This window comes from Siniperca chuatsi, linkage group LG9 (genome assembly GCF_020085105.1).
Source record: "Siniperca chuatsi isolate FFG_IHB_CAS linkage group LG9, ASM2008510v1, whole genome shotgun sequence".
NCBI lineage: Eukaryota > Metazoa > Chordata > Actinopteri > Centrarchiformes > Sinipercidae > Siniperca > Siniperca chuatsi.
In genome coordinates this window covers 20,344,578-20,360,302 of record NC_058050.1, presented here as the reverse complement: position 1 = coordinate 20,360,302, position 15,725 = coordinate 20,344,578, and the positions used below count along the sequence as shown (strand labels likewise).

At 40.4% G+C, this 15,725-nt stretch overlaps 1 protein-coding gene across 5 annotated transcripts in view; it reads left to right on the top strand.

Moving 5' to 3' along the window:
* Positions 1-15,725, top strand: part of LOC122881519 (RNA-binding motif, single-stranded-interacting protein 3-like) — a 114,213-nt gene that overhangs the window by 25,903 nt on the left and 72,585 nt on the right. For 3 of the 5 annotated variants that reach the window (XM_044207798.1, XM_044207800.1, XM_044207802.1), the window contains exon 2: positions 7,255-7,436. In XM_044207798.1, coding sequence (XP_044063733.1) covers positions 7,255-7,436 — 182 coding nt within the window. The remainder of the gene's footprint in view (positions 1-7,254; positions 7,437-15,725) is intronic. The other 2 variants (XM_044207799.1, XM_044207801.1) reach the window with 1 other exon arrangement.

The following is a 15,725-nucleotide window of genomic DNA, read 5'->3' as shown; positions in this document are numbered from 1 at the left end:
CTAATCTTCTGATAAGAAATGAAATAGGTCATGCAGACTATATTCTGATAGGTCAGCTTTCTGCATTTGTAATTAAAGTGATCTTTTTTCCCATTCTGATTGACCTTACTATGATCTTAAATCTAGGCTGATGAAACTTACAGACACCCTGGTAAAACATGATATCCAGTTATTTCTGCCTCAAAAACTGCAGCGTGTCTGCAGGTCCTGAAAAACTTAAATTACAATAATTATGGCTTTATTAGCTCAAGGGTATAGTTAAATCTAGTATTACACTTGTAAAATATAGTGGTTGGTCTGGTATGTTTCTGTCCAGTGACAAATAACTCCAATCACAAAGACTGATATTTGACATGTCTTTTAACTGCATATTTGTAAAGGTACGTTATTGTAACTGGCATGAAAAGAGGTCTTTAAAAGTCTTTAACTTAATGAAACATGCAGACACTGTGTATGATTTCCTTAACTCTTAGCAACTTGATTATCAGTGCACTTCAGGTAAGGACAAACTTAAAAAAGCCCAATACTTTTTCTGGTATTCCAGGCTTCTTTATGGAGCTGGACTTTGAAATTATTTTATTTAATAACCCTCAGGTTTGATTTCCCCAGACTTATCATTTACTCTCCAGACTAATAACAGGCTATACCTCTAGCCTACACATTCCTCAACTTGACACTTAGAAACCGGTAAGTATCCACTATTGGATAGCATTAGGCTTGTCTCCAAGAAGGCTATTTATACCAATACATAGCGTTAACTGAACTTGCTGCAATCTCCTCTGCTTACCCTAACATAAATATCTTTCCTTCTTTTATTTGAATTTTTTAAAGTATTTTCTGTGTGGTGATTCTAACACCCTGAGGCCAAATTATCAAATCAAACAAGGCCTGGACACGACAGTTTGGCAATCAAGTTATTTTTGTAAAACCCTCAAAAGATGATTTGTTGTCTTTTCAAGGTTTCCGACAGATGCAATAGCCAAGGCTTAATTTAGTTGCTTGTGTAATCTCTAAATGGGGGACGGTATATTGGGAGCCATGTTTCCATTCCACTGTATTCATAAGCTCTTCCTTAAACCCTTCCGTTGCTGTGTTTAGAGGCACAGAGAGTAAGAATCTCAGTGCTGGACCCAAAAATAGACCGCATTCTTTCCCCTGTGTTTCAGGAAGCATCAGAAGAGGCCGGAACAACCCGCTCTCCCATGTCCCATCCTCTTTCCCCTTATCCTTTCTCACTCAGTTCTCTTCATCAGCCATCCCTCTTTCACCATCTCTATAGCCTATTCTTTTCTCTGCCGCCTTCTCTTTAACGTCTCTCTCCCATGTCTTTATCCCTTCCTTCCTACCTTTTACCCAATGTTCACCCCTCTGGGACTATGCAACTTCTTTTCCTTTACTCTCCTTCCTTTCTACCATCACTTAGTGAGTCTTTCCATCCCTCCATCTGTAATGGACTCACACTGAATACAGCTAAGTTTGATGCTCATTAATGTCTTCACACGCCTACGCGAGTGAGAAACATTGTGTTTCATCATATTAAATGCACATGGAGGAGCATATTGCCAGAGATGAGCCTTGTTAAATGTATAGAGCAGTTATAGCAGCAGATGAATGGACTCTTTGTTGGCTATTACTGAAATCTCTTAAGCTATGGCTGTTTTGCACTTGGTGTGTGTGTCTTTTATCTCTGCATCTCTGTTTTGCTTAAACAAAAACCAATGTGCATAAATACAACAGCATCACACTGACACACACAGAGCCTCAGTATGCAATAATGAAAATCGCTTTTGCTGAAAATAGCAGGGGACACCTAACCCTAGCAAGGTCACTGGAAATTTTGCCGGAACTCTGGAAAGGACTGAGCTGTGGTTGTATGTGCGAGTGTGTGTGGGGGGTCAGTTGAAACCCACTTTCAGGGCTTTCCAGGAGCTCCTCATTGTTTGGAAAGTAGAGCTCTCTTTAGGGACAAGAGGGCTATCTATAGACTGTACTCACAAGTGTGTGTGCATACATGTGAGTTTAATTGCAGATATCTGAGTGTGTGTGTTTAGTGTGTGTTATGTGTAGGCCTGCTAAACTAGCCATGAATAAAGTAGTGGATGGGTGGAGAGGAAGGGCAGCGTTCACAGAATGGGCTGAATGACAGATGGATGGTAAGATGGGAAAGGCCTGGTGGCATCAGCATTCAAAACGGTCAAATTTCGGCAAAAAAAAAAAAGGCTCACGGGGGCAAAGTAAATCCACACAAATTGTTTGCCTTTGACCTTTGACGAATCGGAGAGATGAAGAGTCCAAAATGGAGGAAGCTATTGTAGCTTATTAGCCGTGTTGCACCATCAACTTTTATTTAGCCTCCTGTGCCTCAGTATAAACTGCACCACAAAAGAGGAATGGTTTGCAGACAGTTATGAGACATAATGGTACAAATACATTTTCTTAAATAATAATAAACAGTGTAAAGTTGTCCCATAAGTGACCCAGCTAATGAGCTGGCAGTTAGCAAGCTTGCTTGCTCAGAGACATTTTTTTCCCCTTTCAATAATTCTTTATTGTGATGTTCAATCCCAACAACAAAATGCCAGGTGAGTAAATGGCCCAGTACAGAAGAAACGAAGCAGCTCGGAAAGTTATTGTGACTGACCAGCGCTAGCATGTTCTTGGTTGGCTAACATGTTAGCGGTTAGCTCACCAGCTACAGTAGTTCACCAACTAGCCATGTCTCTGGAATCACAAACCACTAACCACAAAAACCAAAGCGAGCAGTTGAAAGGTGCTATATAAATAAAGTTTATTATTATTATCATTATTATTATTATTATTAGTTGTTTCAAATAAAAAGAGATTGAAAATTTGCTCGATATAATAATGAAAGCCATATGACAAATTTAAGATTTGTCATATGGCAACATTAAGTGTCCTAGTAAGGTGTTGGGCCAGCACGACCAGCCAGAATAACATCAGTATGCCTTGGCATAGATTCTACAAGTCTTGAGAAGTATCTGCATTCCTTATGTTTCTCCAGTCATTTATTTTGGGTTTTTGCTTTAGTTTGTCATCCATCGACACAAAAGATTACGTTTCAAGGCAACAACAAATATGTATGTTATGGAAAAGGCCTATACACAGACCAACAGATCCCTGTTACCTGTTCAAGGTGATGCAAATGATGCTATGACAGCTGCATTGACAAAACAACTTAAATAGTTTTTATCTGTTCTCAGCCTTCTTTGCAATTCAATATCTAGTCAAATATGTGCTTATCAGGTAGTCAGCAGCATGCACATATATGACGCCGTGCAGCAATGTTTTGCAGTGTCTTGCTGTTCACAGGCTCAGCCGTGCATGAAATCTAAGAAAACCCGGTGAATGTTTGCTTTGTGTGACAGTTTGTGTCGCTGCCTCTGAGCCTTTTTCCCACTGCGAGAGCTGCTCCACTGTACTAAGTGTGTCAACAATACCAGCTGAGAGGCAGCCTTCAGTCCACACACTCCGACTGCAGAGTAATCCTTAAAAGAGAGAAACTGGGAAAAAGAGAGGAGGGAGGGAGGGAGAAATATAGAGCGAGCATGTGGGAAGTGAAAGGATAGAGGTGAAAAGAGGAAGAGACTGAGTGATGGTGGAGTTGAATTTGACAGTGTGTGAGAGAGGGAGAAGAGAGGAGAAAGTGTGGTTGCCAGAGAGAGAGAGAGAGAGATTTCGATGTTTCAAAGGATTTCCCTATCACCGTCTATGACACATTACATACACAGCTCACTATCGGCTCAACCCTGACAGCTGCACAAATTGGCTGAAAGAGGTTTCCTGGGCAAGGCCTTTGATTTGGTGTGTGTGTCTGTTGTGTCAGCGAGCGAGAGGAAAGAGAGATTTTGTACATTTGTGCATACCTGGACATCTGAGTGTGAGTGTGTACACGTGTGAGTGAAGAAAGGCGCTTTTCTGCTCCAGATCATGGTGGAATGTGGAATGGAATGTACACAGATAAGGCTGACTGTGTGTGTGTATGTGTGTGTGTGTGAATAAATGCTGCCAGTCTGGTCAAGTTTTTGTGTGTGTATATATTGCGTGTGCCGATATTGTGTTTGTAAGCATGCAATGTGTGCAATGTGTCTTATCTTAAGCATGTTATAGCTTTTATTCCAGTGATATTTCTCAGATGAAGCCTGGAGTCTTTTATTTTCTATCTGACACTTCCCATCAAACATGCATCCATGTTATCTTTCAGAGGTGGTCGGTAAACAAACAAGTTGTTGAAAGGCTCGTATCGAATCAGCCCTCAACACAGTTCAGGCTTTTAAGCAGTGAGGTTTTCATTATCATGATCACAGACACCACATGCAAACACACACACACACACACACACACACACACACACACACTTCTCAGTACAAGTCACACACTGCTGGGCACTGAGCAGCTTCTCTGGTGGAGTTTGGAGTTTGATGCTTTGCTCAGTGTGTCTGTTTTCTAGCAACTGAAAACCTGTCTTTAATAAGAATACAGTTTCAGAATATGAGAGTTAACCCTTTCTTGTCACTCCTTACAGTCATGATATGGACACATTGCCATTGTATTTTCAGGAGGTGCTGGTATTTTTAAGAAAAGCAAGCAGTGTGGCACTAGGGATGGTCCTCTGGGGACCATGAATGTGTACAGTGTTAGATATTCATCATATCTAGAGGATGAGTGTTGTTTGGCTTTTAGCTCAAAGCAGTACAGCCTCACAGAGCTGCTAGCATGGCTGTAGATTCTTAGCGGGGTAGGAATGTGTGCTTGTATGTATTTGATTGATTTGCTGGATGATGTCACTTTGTGTTGCAGCAAAAGTTGAGTCAGGTTCAACTTACAACCCAGTGTTGTTTTGCCGGACCCCCATGCGTTGGCACCACCACTGCATTGATGGACTGGCTCCATTCAAATGAATGAGGGAGCTGCATTTTTTCATGCAGGACTCAAGTCAGTCTAAACGCGAGCTTAGTCTTGTTTGTACACAAATGACAAGCCAATCTTTATGAATGAAGAAAACCCTGTTGCTGACTATCTTAGTGATATTTAATGCTGCAACAGATGAATGAATAATGATTATTTTCATTATGTATCTGTCAATATTTTCTTCTTTCTAAATTGAACCTGAAGATATTCAATTTACAATTATATAAGACAAGAAAAGCAGCAAATTCTCACATTTGAGAAACAGGAACCAATAAAATGTTTTACAGTTTTGCTTGATAAATGACTCAAAAGTGTTGGTAATTTTTTTCCTGTTGATTGACTAATTGATTAATTAATTAATTTATACAGTCCATTTTAGCACTATGGATATTTATGCATTTTTCACATTTGTATCATCAGTAGCTTGAAAACCAGAGACATTTTTTTTCAGTATTAGAGATATTTTGGGAAAAAAAATACTAAATAGTAAATGAAAAGGTTTTAGGAGGCACTTGCAATATAGAGTATGATTTGTCACAGCCATTAAAATGAAGTATTACGCAGTGTAGCCTTTTTTCATCTCTGTACTTTGTCATGTTTTTGTTGAAGTGTATAGGCTCATTCTGGGCTGTTAGTGTACGGCACTGGCCTATAAATGACACTACTCCACAGGCACCATATTCTTTTACTGCTGCTTGTTTGCTGTGCATGTGTTGAATCCTGTTAGCGCAGTCTTTTTGAGCTGCCAGCGTGCTTGTGTGTGTGTGTGTGTGTGTGTGTGTGTGTGTGTGTGTCAGGAATTGTGTGCCAGTTGAGGGAAGTACAGGTAATGGATTAATCAGCGTTCAGGCTCCACATCGCTGTGAGGTGACAACCTGTCATTATCACAAACATCGGTTCGCACACAAGCTCACACATTCTCACTAGCATTTGCGTACACGCATGCACATACATCCGCCAAATACAGTACACATCCAAGCACATACACTTCCTGTCTCACCTGTCTCCTTCCCTCCCTCCACTTTCTTTCCCTGTCGCTCTCACTCGTCATTGTGGCACACAGTGGAACTGGCCTGTGATCATTTCAAACTGTAGCAGGGTCTTGAACTTGTTCCATCTAGTTCCCTGCAGTGGGACCAGTGCTGAGACCAGATTTCTTTGTCGAGCCAGTGTGGCTGTTTTGCTCCAAACATCAAGGAAGCAGACAGAGTGTTTTGAACGCTGTCGTCATGTGAGCCATCTGGCTTGTTTACTTCCTCCGAACTTAACCTAATAGTTTGCCTAAGGCAGCAGGCGGGCAGGGGTGGGTGTGCTGCTCTCTGAAACCCATCAGTTCCAAACACTCATTAATCCTCCCTGCCAGAAATGGTCATCTTATTAAGTCATTTAGTCAGCATTGAGCTGTGTAATTGGACAGTGGAGGCCGATAGGAAATATTTGAGTAAGTTAGGGGTGATAATGGGTCCAGGCCTGGAATAAACACTGGATGGCCTGGTTTGTGCACCCATAATGGGATCCTCGACAAAAAACTTCTTGAAGCACAGTAGATGTGCCCAATGCAGTCTTGTGTGGTTTAAGAAATAGTTGACAGAGGTAGGGAGATCACTGGTATCAAGAAAGTGTCGTTTGATTCAAGATGATTTCCTTTTATCATTTTGATCCAATTCTGCTTTTTAAGATTTAGTTTTAGACTAAATGACCTGTCAAGACAGCTGATGCAACTTTTACTTTGCGATTCGCAAGTACACACACCACCGACACGTCACATGCTCAGAGCCTTCTGTCCATCAACACTTTGTAAACTTCTTCATCACAACAAAGCTGCCAATGGCTCGACACATTTCCTGTTCCATAACATGAAAACACTGTAACTTACAGCAGGTTACTCCAGTCATGATAATAACACTGGCTGAATAGGCATGTTTATTGCATTGTCATTAAAGCTAGCTAAAGCTGGAGAGGTTACTGCTAAGATGCAGCACAGCCTGTTGTTATTGTTATTGATACAAGCTCTCATAGTAAAACTTGGTACCATGATCATAATGAGCACTACTAATTACACATATCCTGCTGCCTTAATCGGATGTGCTTCCTGTTGAATCAAGAAATTGATGTGGGACTTGATGCAGGAAGAGATTATTCAAAAGAATGTGAGTTCAGGAGTTCGGTAGAAAGATTATGTTTTGTTTGATGGGTAGGACGGGGAGGGGGGTTTAAAATAACTTTTTTGGCATTATTAAATTTGTAATTATTATGGCATAGAAAAGGGCATTGTGTTGTGACCTTAGGTGACCTTTTCCTTTCCTTTTCTTTCTTTCTCTGCAGCAGTCCTATGCTCCTCCCCCTCCGCCCATGGCTCCGCCCAGCCCTGGGACCACTGGAGGAGGTGGAGGTGGAGGAGGAGGTCACGGAGGAGGGCTAGTGGAGCAGCTTAGTAAGACCAACCTGTACATCAGAGGCCTGCCACCTGCCACCACCGACCAGGACCTCATCAAACTCTGCCAGCCGTGAGTTCTATTGTATTCTATTCTATTCAACTTAATCTTACCCTGTCCTCGCTCTGCAGATGCATCCTTCAGCGCAGCCGAGCTCTGTTCAGTTCAGCTTGTGGTAATTAGTTTTGCGTGAGTCCAACAGCAGCTTATAATGAGTATCAACAGTTTGCTCTTGACCTCTCTGTCCCTCCCCTGTTCTTCCTCAGAGGAAAAAACACAACCCAGCTGGGCCTAACCCATCCGCTCCCTTCTGTGGACAGAAACACACACACACACACACTTCTTCTATCCATCAGCAGAAGATATAAATGCCTCAATCTTTAACAGATATGTAAAACGGTTTGAGACATTTCTTGACATGGAAATATTTTACAGCATGTCTCCACTCCATGATAATAGTAGTAAAATTAGGCTGAATAGAAATGTAATTGTAATTGTAGTTAATGCTACCAAGTGATACTAGTAGAATTTGAAATGTGATGATTTTGGCAATCCAGTATTTTACAGTAGCTATTGCAAGTCATCTAAACATTTGAGTAAAAGCTATATTAGAACTGATCTGCAAGATTGGTATTGGAGCTGATGAAGGCATATACTCATTATTTACTAGCAGCTATTTTACGTTTGAACAAATTCTGATCCAGTGTTAGTAGCAATAGTTGTTTTATATTGTGTTGTTTCCCATCATATTGGTGGTATAATTACAAAATGAAACTTTGAATGAAACATATAGCCAAGCAGATTATATTTTTCTTAATGCAGTTTTAAACTGGATTGATTTTCTTCACTTGAGACAAATTTAAATACTAATACTTAGCATTAAATGACTTGGATAGGAATTGTGGGCAAACATACTTGATTGAGATCTGGTAATAACATTTCTAGTAATAGTTTGGAAACCAGTTTTACACCAAAGGTTGTGAGCAAGTCAGTGCTAATTATGAGGGGCTGTACAAGCCATAATACATTCTGGTCCTCTCACATACATACATTCTCCTTTCATACATACATACATATTTTTTAACGCACACATTTGTACATTTGCTCTTATGCACATGCAGTCAGTGCATACATTTAATATATATATATAATATATGTATGTCGGAAGAAAGTATATGCATGTAAGAGAAGAATGTATGCATGTGTGACAGTGGAGGTGACCTTGTACAGTAATGTAAAGTCAAACTACTAATTTTATATGGTCATAAGAACATTTTGAGCAGAAATCTATTGTACTTCTCAGCAAACCTAATATGGAAGAGGTTTTATCATTATAGACTTCTTTGGTGATGTTACATATTCAGAAAGACTTACATATATTTTATTCAGACATACATATATTATATATATATATATATATATATATATATGTGTGTGTGTGTGTGTGTGTGTGTGTATACATTGACTGCATGTAAATGAAATGTAAATGTATGAAAATATATATGACATAAATGTGAAAATGTGTGGGTGTAAGAGTGAAAATAAATGAATGTGAGCGTGAAAATATGTGTGAAAGGAGAATGTTGTACTGACCCTCATAGCTAATGACGCATTTCCGCTAACATTCTGATATGACACTAGAAGACAGATTACCGTCACAGTAATATAGTTGAGCGTATCTGTTCCTCTTGATAATATACTGGTGAATGATGTGGTTATCCTGATTATTCCTTGAAGTCCTAGTAACTTCAGCCGTTTGGCTCTTCTCACCCTGTTCTCTTCCTTCGTGGTAAAAGTCGGTCCTGCACATTTCATTCCCAACTGTCCCCATGTGGACAAACAGAGTCAACACAGAATGTAATGTAAATGATAAACCAGCTCTCCCAGAGAGGGTCTTGTTTGCCTACAGCTATTTCCTGTTATTGTCAAATGTAATTGGAGAATGATATATTGAGCTAAATATTCTGCAGGTAAGGGCTTTAAATTATCTCATAAACATTTCTAATTGATCTAATTGATTGTGGAATAAAGAAAAAGGGAGATAAAGATAAAATGTGAAGACTATAACACACACACACACACACTCACCATACCTTGCCCTCCTGCGTGTCAGCTGAAGTTCAAGCCTGTTGTATTTCAGCTTAGCCCTGGAGGCATTCTGGAGAAACAGGGTGAAAAATGGGGGCCAATAAAAGTTTCATTAGAGGCCCAGTCAGTGTGCCAAGTGGCCAGTAACATTTAGGAAAGGTCAGTGGAGGAGGGGCGCCTGTGTGTGCTGTTGGGCAGCAGTCTTAGCCTTGGCTTTCCAAATCTCTCCGGCTTTCGGAAATAGAGTGGCAGTTTCCTGTCACTCACTGACATGACATGCACGCATGCGCACACACAAACACACACAATAAGGCATTTCATTCATGCACACAGTTACAATGAATAATGGAAGGACAGTCCCTTGACACCGACACACTCATACACACACACTCTTTCAAATCAATGTCATCCTCATCCTTATTGTTACCAAGCGTGGCTTTTTTGTGTGCCAACTCGCCCACCAGCACCATCCTCTCCCTTCCCATACTGTCATCCTCCTCGTTTCCTCCCTCCATCCTTCTCTCTGTCTCTGTGCCAGTTCTCAGAGTGTCAGTGAAAAGTGCTGTTGTCAGCTGACATTTCCAATCACTCCCCCGGTCGCCCAAACTATGGACACACTTTTAACGTCTGGGGACAGAGCAGAACGTGAGCGGAATTCAAAGCGGAGCACAAGGGCAATTTCTCTCTCTCGCTTTCACTCACACTTGTTGTCTTTCTGTCTCTCTCTCTCAAGCGTACCACTGATTCACTACTTTTATCTATCTGTCTTTGGCTATCTATCTGTCTTTGGCTATCTATCTATCTATCTATCTATCTATCTATCTATCTATCTATCTATCTATCTATCTATCTATCTATCTATCTATCTATCTATCTATCTATCTATCTATCTATCTATCTATCTATCTATCTATCTATCTATCTATCTATCTATCTATCTGTCTGTCCCTCTCTACTTCATGATCGAGGGGTTGTATAAGGACAGTCGAGCTTTAACCACTCAAAGCCACTCACAGGAGAAATCACTGAAGAAGAATATAAAACACTGAATGAGTTCACAATCTCTTGTTAATCATCAGCAGCTGAGTTAGAAAAAACGAAATCTTGCTCTAAAAATTGCAATGGCTCATGGAAATTTGAAAAGCTTTGATGTTTTGGTAGCAGTTGATTGATATGAATACCTGAACCCTAGAAATATCTTTCTGTCCTGAAATTTATTATCTAATATTAAGATAGATTCCATCTTTAATTATCTTACTGTTTAATGAGAAAAACTCTGTGGACAAGAATTGATTTAAGTTATAGTGCTTAAACCTTTTTCTTGAATAGAAGCAGTAATATTTTGATAGGTGTCCATTTTTTCTATGGAGTGACAAATGTCTTGGAGATGAAAAAAGAAGTTGCTAACTGTATTGTTGTCTAATTTATAATAAAGAAACTTTATCAAATATTTGTTGCTAACTCACAGACTTGGTGGACACACGTTACAGCAAGCATGGTGTTTATCTTCTGCCGCTAATGTAGCCAATAGAACTGTCAGTGTAGGCAAAGCAAAGAGGAATGCGCATAGAGACAGAAAATCCTTGTCTGTGCAGAGAGTGTATAGTGTAGCTGTGTTAGTAAAAGAAATTGATTAAAAAGTCGTCTGCCAAAATAAGTGAAATCACCTGTGTAGGTGTGCTTTAAATACTAGCTGTCTATGTTGTACATATCACATGTCATTATTGATCTTCTCTACTGCTCTGAGTTTGTTGACTCTTAAAAGGAACATACCCCACCAGATGAAACTGCAAATCAATGGCTAGCTTTCGAAACTCCACCCACACCTTTCCGACAGCGGAATTGGGGGGGTATCTGATAATTTCTTGTAACTTTCTGAAACCGATGATCCAATTGGCGATTGGCCAGCTGTTCAGAGGTAAGAAAGTAAGCAGGGTTTCAACTTCTCTCTCTAGTTCTTGTTTTTCATCTGTTACACATCTATTTCTGTCACTTTTTGTGTTTACAACAGAGTGCAACACTATGAATGCCTTCCAGGAGAGACTGTCTGAAAGCATGGACCATTTTCCCCATTTGAACTATTACTGAGTCTCGCCCCTCTCTGTGATGACCGCTTTTTCACCCCGTCTTCGAATGTGGCCATTTGGAACAGCTATAAACACTTTTGCCTTCCGACGTGGTCGGACAACATGTCTTACGAACTTGGTCTTTTCTAGCATAACCCAGCCCTTAGGGTCAACAGTCATGTTCTTTTGCCAACACTGTATTTGAAATAGAGTAATACCCAGCTATTTGGTCTGACATAAATCTTTATGGCAAAAGTCCACGCTCTACCCCATAGTATTATCAGATGAAAGGAAAATAAGGATAAGAAAAGAAACATATCAACTAATGCTTTTTCTGAAAATGAAATGGATTTTTTTGTTCTTCATTCCACTTCATGGAATATTTGCATATTTCAGTGACATCGAGCCATCTTCCGAATTCCCAACACATTGCCTTTTCATCATTGAAACACTCCAAGAATTAATTTCTTAATGGCGCCTGAACATGTTTAACTACATATGGGGAAGGAATTCGAAGACTTCTGAAGCACTGCACACTTGCAGTCCTCCCTCTGTGTTTGTCTGTGTCTAACTAGCAGAGACAGGGGAAAATGAGGGAAATGCAAGAGACAAGACAGCTGTATCGGATCCCCAATTAGGAGATACCACACACAGAGACCATCCTGTGTGTATGCTCATGCATGCACACCCACACACACTCAAACACATGCACAGCCTCAGACAGAACACACACAACTTACAAACACACAGAACGTGTATGTATACATAATGTATATATACACTCAGACATTCCGGGGGGATGTAGAAATGATGTGTGTGTGTGTTTGTGGGGGTGTGGGTGGCAACGGCGGTTCAGTAGACATCAAACAGTGAGCATCCATAGGCTGACGGTGTTCCACAAGGAAATGAAAACACAGATCTGATGCTGTGAGGGCCCTCTGAGGACTGTCATTAACACTTCACACACACACACACACACACAGACACAAACACACACACACAGCCAGATTTTGTCAAGCCTGCCAAAATTGGGTGCACTGAATTTTGTATTGACGTTCCTTCTCAAATCTTGACAGCCTGGAAAATACTGTCAATTTCAGTGGTCTTATTATTCTTTGTGTATCGCATTTCTTGGTGGAAAAAAAAAATCAAAACTTCAGTTTTGGAAAGGATTCTATGGAGTTTCCATGTGTTAAAGAAGACATGTAGCATTTCCTATTTTCATAAAAAGTCAGCCTGTCAGGTGAAACCCCCGACTGATCCTGTGGAAAGGTGCACTTTTCTAGCTACTATATTGTGGGACTTTGTAGCATTTCTATGAAGCCAAAGAAAATAGAGAAAAGCCACCTACTCCTGGCAAGTACTTTATGATATAAAAACAACTTGTTGACCAAATGTAGATACTTCTGCAGGGTTAGGAGTTATGTGATGAGACAAAATCTATGATTTTGAAGGATTTCATTCAAAAGCCTGAAAACAAACACAGGAAAAGTCTAAAATTAACTTCTTATTATCTCACTTGTTATAAATATACAGTTATATGATCACATCTGAAGTATAAGCTCTGTTATACACACCTCTTGAATCATGATTTCCTGTCTCAGGATTGGGAGTAAAAGTGGTGTCACCTGGATGGGACTGACAGCGACAAATGTTATGGAACTGCACGATGGGAAGACATAAAATGGGAATCAATTGAGCAGATTGGAAATAAACTTTCAGCCTTGTGTTATACTGTATATACAATGACAAAACAGAACAAGCATCCTTATATTTATATTTCAGGGGAAAGAAAAGTTTGGTTACAGAACTACAGGTCTAGCTGTGGCTTAGATCACTTGTTGGAAAATTGCTCCACTATTGCTTCACACACTCCAATTATGGACTCTTTAGTCTTGATGAACATCCAGTGGAAACAAATTACACACTCAGATCCCTTTCAGAACCTATTCACTTACTGTTTCTTTGGCACAATGGAAAGTAATGGAATAAGGAAGTGCTAACCCTAACCATCTGGCTCCTTGTAGTTCTTTGTTGGTATGTTGTAAGTATTTCAATAGCTGTTATGAGTATCTCATGTGTCACTGCCATTGGGTCAAGTGCAGGTCGATGTTATTTCAACTGGCTACAGGCTCCTGCTGGAATCAATGAAAGGGTTCCAGTTGGGACTGGAACACAGAACAGGACATTCTGCACTTTCCTCTCCTCTTATTCCACGCTCTCCTCAACTTCCTTACTTCATCATCTGATCTATTATCAATACTTTCCTCCATTTCTTCACCACAATAGCAGATTGCTGTAGCTGTCTGGATAAAATGGAATTTTACCACTGAATCAAGTCCAGAGTGAGACGCCATTTTGGATGGCGCAGTGTTGTTGTAATTTGACATTTCCCCAAGGCCATGGCGTCATCCCTCTCTCCTCTCCTCTCCTCTCCTCTTCTTTTGTTTTCCAGTCCAGCTAACTAGAGAAGGAACAGGTGGATTTATACTTGTACGTCACACACATTGATCTGATGATAACACACACACACACACACACACACACACACACACACACACACACACACACACAAACACACACAAACACAGCCTTTCTACTCTGTACGCACAACATCTACTGCATGTCTGTCCATCCTGAGAGAGGGATCCCTTCTCTGTCTTCTATTTTTCCCTCCATTAAAAGGGTTTTTTGGGGGAGTTTTTCCTCATTCGAATCGAGGCTCCATGGAGAGAGGGTGTTGTATGCTGTACAAATTTTAAAGCCCCTTGAGACAAATTGTGATTTATGATATTGGGCTATATAAATAAATTTGACTTGACTTGTCAGCCACGCATTAAACACACGCTGTATTTGTTTTCCACTTTGTGAAAACAGACAACTGTGAACATATTTTTTCAAGATTCATAATGTGTCGAGCCAGGTACCTCTTCCTCTGTCTTTCTCTCGCTCCCTCAGACACTCTCTTTCTTTTTCACACACATGCACAGATACTCACACACACACACACACACACACACACACACACACACACACACACACACACACACACACACAGTTGTTTCACTATCCCAGTAGGGGACATTCATTGACATAATGCTTTCCGTAGACCCTAACCTTAACCTAATTGCAACAAGTCTTAACCCTCAAAAAGCAGTCTCTACCCATGGGGGCCACAATTTTTGTCCCCATGGTGATACAAATCCCCATGGGTTAGTGTATAATAATAAGTAATAAGAACATGAAACACACACAAACACACACACACACACACACACACACACACACAAACAAACAGTCTGGAAATTTTTCACTTTTCTCCCGAGAATAACAACCTGCCAGAACATGGCCGGTGCATGAGATCTTTGTCATGCATTCATACTCATTCCACACACATGTAATTGCAAGAAATCACACCCACACAAGTATTTGTATACTCAAATGTGTCCAGGCACATTCACACACACACACACACACACACACACACACACCAAGTTTGAATCACAGCGAGGCAGAAGTCAACAAAGAGCCGGGTATTGCCAGATGGTGTATGTAATGTGTGTGATTACTGCTTTGGTGTTTTTGATCTGTGATGTTGCCTTGCGTGTGCGTCTGCATGTGTGTTTGTCTTTGCGTATATGTGTGGGCGATTAGTTAGAGTTTTTTTTCCCCCATCTGCAATGGGTGGATTGCTCCCCAAACCGCAGGCCAAAGACCTTGTTTACCACCGGACATGACCAAAAAAACACTCTGACAAACATTAGATTTGATTTTAGCCTGCCACAATCGGTGGATTTGTAAATACCCTAAAAATATCTTAAATAGCAGGAAAATGTGTGAAAATTGTTTGAAAAACAAGTGGTGATTTTCTCTCTACCAACTTCAAGATCATAAGCTGCTCAGCTGTCGTGTTATGTGTGATATCAGCCCTTTAAAGCCTTTTTCTGTCTTTATTTCTAAAGTCTCCTGTCCCAATAGAGTTTGATGTGAGGCTGTCAAGCGAGCTAGTCTCTGTTCTCTTCTTCTCACTGACAGAAGCAGTTGGCTGACAGAGACTCTCCTGATGGTGACAACTAAATGATCTCTTCTTTATTAAACACCTTTTACTATCTCTCTATCGCTCCCTGACTACCTCGCTTCCTCCTCACCTTCAGTGTTTCTTTTTATCTTTTGACTGACTGCGCTCCCTCTCCTCGTCTATTTCTCA